General features: G+C 39.4%; 1 protein-coding gene across 3 annotated transcripts in view; it reads left to right on the forward strand.

Annotated features, from left to right (window-relative positions):
* The window catches only part of SBNO1 (strawberry notch homolog 1), a 45,085-nt gene extending 36,750 nt beyond the window's left edge, over positions 1-8,335 (forward strand). The window contains exons 26-32 of one of the 3 annotated variants that reach the window (XM_075012553.1): positions 257-403; positions 482-576; positions 825-917; positions 2,141-2,278; positions 3,154-3,230; positions 4,303-4,496; positions 6,201-8,334. In XM_075012553.1, the coding sequence (XP_074868654.1) occupies positions 257-403; positions 482-576; positions 825-917; positions 2,141-2,278; positions 3,154-3,230; positions 4,303-4,496; positions 6,201-6,343 (887 nt within the window). In that variant the 3' untranslated portion in view covers positions 6,344-8,334. Of the gene's footprint in view, positions 1-256; positions 404-481; positions 577-824; positions 918-2,140; positions 2,279-3,153; positions 3,231-4,302; positions 4,497-6,200 lie in introns of all 3 variants that reach the window. The other 2 variants (XM_075012554.1, XM_075012555.1) reach the window with 2 other exon arrangements.
* The last annotated feature ends 275 nt before the right edge of the window (positions 8,336-8,610 follow it).

Raw genomic sequence — 8,610 nt, forward strand, 5'->3', positions numbered from 1 at the left:
TTGTCAAATTGGAAATCACTGGCAGTGAGATTTGTGGGCAAATGGGGCACCCAAAACTTTTCACTCTTAAGTCTAGTTTTCTAGTTAATCGCTAAGAAAATGTATGCTTTACTTCAAAAATGCATGCTTTACTTTGCTCCTTTCAGAAGTTTCAGTGTAGTTAATATTTTAAAACTTTTAATTCTAGTTTAGGATTTCACTTGAGTCAGAATTCTCCCCTAAAGCTGTGCATCTTACATTGTATGATTCTTTTTAGATTACAACAATATAGGAAAATTCCTGAATAGAATTCTAGGTATGGAGGTGCATCAGCAGAATGCTTTATTCCAGTATTTCTCTGATACGTTAAATGCAGTTATACAAAATGCTAAAAAGAATGGAAGATATGACATGGGTATTTTGGGTAAGTAAATCATATTTCTTAACGTTTTTTTCCTGCTTCTTAGTATGTTTCTATTACATAAATTTATTTATTTTTAAGATCTGGGTTCTGGGGATGAGAAGGTCAGAAAGGCAGACACTAAGAAGTTCTTAACTCCAGGATACTCTACCTCTGGACACGTAGAATTATACACAGTAAGTTTATTTTCATGTTTCCTCAAATTGTCATAACTTCAGTTACCCTTGAAAATAATTTGAAAAATCTCAGTTCTTAAATTGAGATTTGGCATCCCACTGTGGAGGCTTGTAAAACTGTTACTAACTGAATAAAATTCTTTATCTCGTAAAGAGCACTGTTAACTTTTGTGGCATGTTTTTAGGTAATCTCAATAATTGTTCCAAAATGTAGTATGTAAACACCCTTGTTTTAATATCCCTCCTAGATCAGTGTAGAAAGAGGAATGTCTTGGGAAGAAGCAACTAAGATTTGGGCTGAGCAGACTGGACCAGATGATGGTTTTTATTTATCTTCACAAGTGAGAATCTATTATTTAAAACTTTTAATATTTCTCAGATCATTTGTAATTAAATAGAACAATTTTAGAGCTGTACTAATAAACTTAGAAACTTAATTTCTTCCATATTAAATGTATAAAAGGATTATGTTGAGAAGTTTAAAAAAATACTTTTCAATCCAGTACTGGTTGAAACTCTCTCGTCCAGCACTTTGTTATCCAGCAACCTCCCTTTTCCGACAGGACCACAGATGTTGCTGGACAAGAGAGCTCCAGCTGCTCAACTACAGAGCAACCCTGCTATTGGCAGTGAGCCTGGCTGGTAGCCTTCTCTGGGGAGCCCCTCGGGCAAGGAGCCAGGTTCAGGAGCCCCACAGCAGGGAGCCCAGCTTGGGGTATGGACCCTGCTGGCAGCCCCCTGGCAGTGGGGGACCTGGCTAGGGCTGGAGGAGCTCAGCTGCCCTGGGGCATGGACCCTGCTGGCAGCCCCACAGCCGTGGGGAATCTGACTGTGGTAGCCCAGTAGGCGTGGAGCCTTCCCCCACCCCTTACACCAGCAGCCTCGGGGCAAGGAGCCTGTGGTTGCCAGAGCAGAGCAGGCTGGCAGCCACCACACAGGGCAGCCGGGAGGTCTGACCTCCCCTTGTCCTGCAAAATCTCCTCTTTCAGGACCACTCAGGTCCCAAGAGTGCCAGATGAGGGATCACTTTTTTTTTCCAATTTAGCCACATGCTTTCAAATTGTTGTAAACAAGCAAATTCATTTTAAGAAGGATTTTGTGGTTTGTCGCTTTTTAATCATCCAGTGTCACTCTCAAAACTTACTAACCCTTTAAGATGAACATCATGGAAAACAGTGTGTATGCTCATGCTGCACGCCAGGAAAACAGTGTGTAATCTCACACACTAGAGTGAAGATTATGATAATCACAACACCTTTTGGAAGCTAGGGCTACTACTTTTCACCTCATGTTAAACTACCGTTAAGGCATGTCATTACTAGACCATAGTGCACATGCTGTTATAATATCCTGTGGGTTAAATTAGCACTTTAGTTGTGGATCAGTATGTGTATAGAAAAATTGTGATACATATGGACAATAAAGCATATTTGGTGAAATGATTCCATTATTATTAGAGCGTGTATAGCCATTGAACACATCTTCTATTCACCCTTATTGTATGTGTAATTACTTAAGAAAGATGTTGTCTGTGTTTTTAAACTTCCATAAAATAATTTTCCAGATAAGAAATAATAAGAAAACTGCCATCTTGGTAAAGGAAGTGAATCCCAAAAAGAAGCTTTTCTTAGTATACAGACCAAACACTGGGAAACAACTCAAACTGGAAACTTACGCAGACCTGAAAAAGAAATATAAGAAGGTAACCTTTAAAATCAATGTGACTTAAAAAGTAGTTGCTTTATGGTAAAAGAAAATGCAGGCTTTTTTAAAAGCTATGTCTTCCCAGACACAATATGGTGGCAAGTTGAATAACTACTTAGCTAATGTTTTTATGCAGTAAACTTCATCTAGTACAAACTTGCAATTATCTTTTACCCAAAGTGATCTGAAGGGCTTTGAAAGCCTGCCCAAACAAATAGTGCTTTGTATCTGCAAAAACTTAACAAAAGATCACTCATTCCATTAAGCCTTTCATAACCCTGGGAGCAGCTTTCCAAAAGTCAACTGCAACTAAATTTACAGATGTTTTACCCCCAGCATATTTGAATGCTAGGCACAGTGTGCCCCAACAATTCTGAACCTTTGTCTGCTTCCCTGCTATCTTTTTTTTTTTTTTTTTTAATGACTGGTTTTTAAAGGACAAATGAAAGCGTTAATATTCTGTATCAGCAACACAATTACTTTAGTAGCTAATGTTTTCACAGGCAAGCTAACTGTGAAGTATTAAGAACTTACAAGCATAGTATTATGAACAAGTGAGTAAAGTATACTGAAGTATGATGATATCAGAGTTTATCACTTTATAAATGAGGTTCTTGGATCTACAGATATCTCAATCAGTGAGATTCTGCTATACCTAAACTTTTATTTACATCCTTAGCAGAATTTCTGGTTTTACCATAGATGTATCAAAATGCTTGCAGAGCATTATAACTTGGATTGTTCATATTTAATACTCAAAAGGTGCATCAGTGTTATCCATTGCCCCTTTGCCACAAGCAAAATATTGTGTGCTGCTCTGTAGTTTTCAGAAGCCACTTTATATTTTAATGCAACTTTTAAATGGCTTTTCAGGTACCTTCTGAAGATGCTCTACCACATTGGCTAGAGCAGTACAATTCATCGGCAGATACCTGTACCCATGCGTATTGGTTAGTATTTATATGTATATAAAAAATGTTTTCTACCAAGATGTTTGACTAAATCTGTTTATCACTTGGACCAGGAGTCTGCTGTTCAAATTTATGAACTTCCTACCCATATCGTCATAAAAATTCTCAGAACTAATATTGGTCGTATCATGTAATTTCTGAAGGAGTCTCAAAGTCAACAGTCCAAGTGGTAATCTGCAACTTCTTACCTTCGGAGAGAGCAATTAAACTAGGAACTTGTTTTCAGATTTCACTTTTTAGTTCAGAGGCAGTGTTACGAAGAACTTTTGAAGTGACTCAGAAGGACTCATGCTTTGGTAAACATTGATCTGCTGGGATATGTTGGGTATAATTTATGTGGGAAAAAAATGCACATTCAGTAGCTAGTTTTAATGCTGATTCTAAACTCTCAACATCTGATGCTTGGACTTCTCAGTGCTAATGAAGAAGATCAGTTCATTATACCCGAACATCTGAATTTGTTTACAGAGCATTTACCCTCTTGTTATTTCTAGTGGACGTTATTGGTCAGACCCTTAATTGGTAAAAGAGAGTTTTTATTATGTTTGATGCAGCTCTGTCAGTTTACGCCTGTTGAGGATCTAGCATTAGATATACTACAGGTTGAACCTCACTCGTCCAGCAAAATCTGTAATCTGGACGAGCACTTACGGATATGGCCAAGGCCTATGGTCCCATAAAGTTTGTTTACAGCCACCCATTCCTACTCAGAATCCTGCACTGTTACTTAGCTATAATTTACTTCTCTGTGTCTGAGCCCAGTAAGCAGCAGAAGTGTTGGTGATATTGCTAGACAATACTGACTGCCTGTGATCTGGCAAATTCATTCTGCACCAATCAGGTTCCAAGGGTGCCAGGCTAGAGAGGTTCAACCTGTAACAGTTTTCAAAGGTTTTGAAAGCTATTGTGTGGAATATCTTTATCCATGTCCTTCCCTCTCTGTCCACCTTCATCATCTTAACTTTCTCATCCATTAGCGTTTACTTACCCAAGTAAAGATCTCTAATTAGAGAGAATATTTTAAATTTCATATTTTTCCTTCCTCTTGCAGGAGAGGCAATTGTAAGAAAGCAAGCCTTGGATTAGTTTGTGAAGTGGGCCTCCGTTGTCGAACTTACTTCGTCTTGTGTGGCTCAGTGCTAAGTGTCTGGACAAAAGTAGAAGGAGTCTTAGCCTCTGTGAGTGGTACAAATGTGAAAATGCAAATAGTTCGGCTAAGAGCAGAGGATGGACAGAGAATTGTAGGTAAGTAAATTCATCCATTATTTTAACTTGTTCCCATTGGATCACATAGCAGTCAGACTCAGGGTGTCTCAGGCTGGGAGAGTGATCTTCTGAGTTTGTGTAAGAGTTACACACAGAGAATTGGCCTCTGACTTAATACAGAACTCAGAATACTTACTGTCTGAGTTGTTTGCCAGAGGTTATGGGGCAGAATTTTTCCGACACAGCTTGTTACTGAAAACTTCTGGCTCCTAAACTAGAAAGGGTGGAGGTCGGGGGATTTGTTATAGAGCAGGTGAGTCACTTCAGGCTAAACAATGGGCTCAGTGCTGTAAAAGTAAGGCTCATTGCATCCCTACACTACAAGACCAGTGTGGCTCCTTCCTCCTTCTGATTAGCACTTGATGCATATTTCTCAGCATAGGCAAGAGCCACCTGTGCCCCCATGCACTTGCTGTTCTCTCTGTCACCTTGTAAGATTAAACTCCACATCTCTTCCACCCAGCTGTCTTTTAACCAGAATCGCTCAGCTTTTCAGTCTTAAGGAATGTCTACACTTATCGGGTCGAAGGATCAATCTCCTGGAGTTTGATTTCACACATCTGGTAAACGCGCACAAAATCCATCTCTCTGGGGTCTGCAGTTGACCCATTGTACTTCTGCTCTCATGAGGAGTAAGGGAGGCTGACTGGAGAAAGGCTCCTGTCGACTTCACTCAGTAAGGACAGACCTTAGTTGACTGCATATAGGTCAATTTTAGCTATGTAGCTAGAATTGCATATCTGCAGTCGATTTTAAAGTCTCATGTAGACCAAGCGTTAGAGGGGTGGCAAACTCCTAATCCAACGACTAAAGTACTTGCTTCTGTAGTGCTTGTTAGTTATTGAAGTCACAACTGGCCTTGGTTGCTAAAAGAGGGGAGTGGCTCATGAGTGGAGAACATAGCCCTAAAATCTAAACTCCACTGAGTTTAGTAATGTTTAAACTGGACTTTTTTTTCCCCCCTCTTTATCCCTGAACTTTTGAGCTTTTGTGACATCTTCTGTCCAACCAGGATAGTGAGTAAACAGCTAATTCTTGCCTTGTGCATCATTTAGCTGAAGTTACAGTGAGAGTGGTTGAAGCTGTTCTCCCTTAAAGACAACTTTGCATTTTTCTCTGCTAGCCTGTGAGTGAAGGATCAGTTGAGTTTTGAATGTACGTAAACCTGCGATTTAATGGACTAATGCGGGGGAGGGGTGTCTGTTAATGCAGAAAGTCTGTTAACCGCGTGGTTTTACAGTATCTTCTCTAGTCTCCCCTCCCACCCCCAAAATAAATAAAGAGGCAACTCACTAGAGCCACTGCCACAGGAGCTGCCGTGCACCCCTCCCACCAGCATGGGGCATGTACACAGGCAGATGGCACTTGCATGCACATCCCACTCCTGGAGGGAAGAGCACATGATTCAGCGGACTTTGGGAACAGTGTGGGAGAGGAGCTGGCAGAGGTTCATTATTCCCAAAGTCCACAGAATTGGGGTTTGCTAACTCGAGGGTTTACCGTACTACTTTTCGTTGGAAATAGAACCTGTTGCAGTGCTTACAAGTCCTTAAAGCTTTGACCATGGAAACTAAATCTTTCTGTGCAAAAGCTACTGCTGACATCTAAGGAACCGTGAAGTTTATAAGTATACAAACACTTTATATGTTTTAGCAAGTACAACTGACTTGTTGCTCATTACAGGTTTGCTCATTCCTGCAAATTGCGTATCGCCCCTTGTAAACCTCCTGTCAACATCAGACCAGTCTCAACAGCTTGCAGTACAACAGCAGCAGATATGGCAGCAGCATCACCCACAGAGTATCACCAACTTCAACAATGCATAAGAGGACAGACTACAGTGTTGACTGTGGTGTTCGAGAAAAGGCTGTAAAAGCATATCACTTGCATAAAAATCAGGGACAGATTCCAAAGAAATATAACTTTTTTCAGTTCAGTTGCGTGCTCTGAGAAGTACTTTGGGGAAGAAGGAGGTACAGAAAGGATGGTAGAACTGAAAGCCAGCAGTTGCTTATGGTGGTGCATCTGTCTAAGCTCTCTGTTGAGCTTCCTGTTTGCTTTTACTTTTGGCCTTTTAAGCCACAAACCACAATTTGTTTGAAAATGCTTGAAAATTCCCAAACAGGCTTTATTTTTATCTTGTCATACAGTGCTCAGGGTTTAACGCAGTACATCAATGCCACTTCTGTGGGAGATAACCTCGAATGCATGTATTGAGTATATATAGAAAATATATATTGGGTTTTTCTCTTCAACTTGTAAGTTTAAGCATGAAAACTAGAGGTTGCACATCATGCATTCATTCAGGTTCCTTCCCAGTATGTTTGACAGTGCATGTCTTTGGAAACGGGCATGAACAGGATAAACACCCCACTCAAGAATTCGGAGAGAAACAATCTGAGTTGTACAGCATTGGTTATTGCATTTTTATAGTGTTTATACCCAAGTATTGCTATTTTTTCTGGTTCTCTCATGGAGGGTATATATTTGAGTCTGCAACATGTTTTTTGTGATAAGCATCTTAAATTAAAAAGTTAGTTCATTTTAATGTATTAATGGTATTCCTAATGTGTAATGCAAAGGTGGCTAAAAGCCTTTCCTTTAAAATTAAAATATTTCTTTAATCTGAGGTGACTATGGAAACTAAGTGCAAATTCACTTCCATCTCACATACAAGCTTATATTTTTTACTTCATTAATGTAATTTAATTTGTCACTTGTAAGATGAAACCTTACTTGAGCTGTAAATTAGACAATGGGAAACGCCAAGGGTTCTGCTATATGTGCTGTTTCTGTTACCCAGTAACTTGAATACTGTTTAATATGTTGTAAGACATTGTAGAGTTTATCTGGAGCTGTTTAAAAGAAATTGTAATGTACAAATGTGAATAGTCACTTATCTATAATATGGGTAAGTTTTGTTTTGCCTATAATAGTAGATGTTTATAAGAAAGTGAAGGACAATGTTTGTCATTTCTTGCTTGCACAGGTTGCACTATTGAAAAATTGAGATTGTATAAACCTGTCCAAAAAAAACTGCAAGATACCAAAATCTTGTAGATGTCAAATAAAATGTTATTGTACTAACAAAGCTGGAGTATTTGTTTAGGCAATCGCTGTATTCCCAAATAACTAACAAATCTAGTTTGCAGCTCTACAAGATATGAATGGTTCAGCCTACTTCAGCTAGTTTCTTATGGTTCATGTCGGTCTATAAATTGAACAAGTTACTGACACAAGTGATCAGCTCTGTACTGAACTTGGGTGTGTATTTTACAAGTAGATTATGCTGTGAGTATGGTGAAGGTAAGGGTGCCCTGATGGAGACTGAGTGCTGTGATCCATTGTAACGTCTGCCTTGTTTCCTTAAACACTCAGTGGACCAGATTCTGATGTCTCGGTGATGTAAATCTGGAGTAACTCTACAGAACTGTGATCAGAAAGTGATCTAATACACTTACGTTTAACTCAGTTAATTAAATGTGTGAAGTCCCAGTATTGCAGCACTCATAGAGGAAGAACTCATGAATTTGGGGGGAAATGTGTTTATGGAGGAAGTGTCATGTTTTGCTCAGCCAGCAATCTGAGAATCTGCTCATGAATAAACTGAAATGCATTCTGAAATTAAGATTTGTAATTACAGTTGATGTGCCTGAGGCTAATGCTGGCAGCAGCTATACAACTAGAAAATATACCTTAACCTAGGTGCTATTGCATGCACTTCTATTTGTAAATTAAATTGCAAGCCAGCAATGACCTGACCTCACCTCTGTCCTTTGTTATAGTTGGGGAGCAAAGAGTTCTTCTCACTGTAGCAATGCCATCAGCAGATGCTGTTTATCCAGGCAGGCTGGACATGGTGGACCGTAAAAAGTAGGACAGGGATGGTCAGAGTTGCATGTTCATCATTGGCTTGTCAGCGGGTACGTTCAACAATCTAATAAAGATGATAAATTTTTATAAAATAGATCGGTGGGTCACTTGCAAAGGCTGGAAACAACTGGTTTTCAGTAGCCAGAAAAAATACAATATGTACACAGTTGAATTTTAAGTGTCAGTCTTAATCATCATATGAGGTAGAAGACTCTGCAGG

Source organism: Carettochelys insculpta, chromosome 18, assembly GCF_033958435.1.
Source record: "Carettochelys insculpta isolate YL-2023 chromosome 18, ASM3395843v1, whole genome shotgun sequence".
Taxonomy (NCBI): domain Eukaryota; kingdom Metazoa; phylum Chordata; order Testudines; family Carettochelyidae; genus Carettochelys; species Carettochelys insculpta.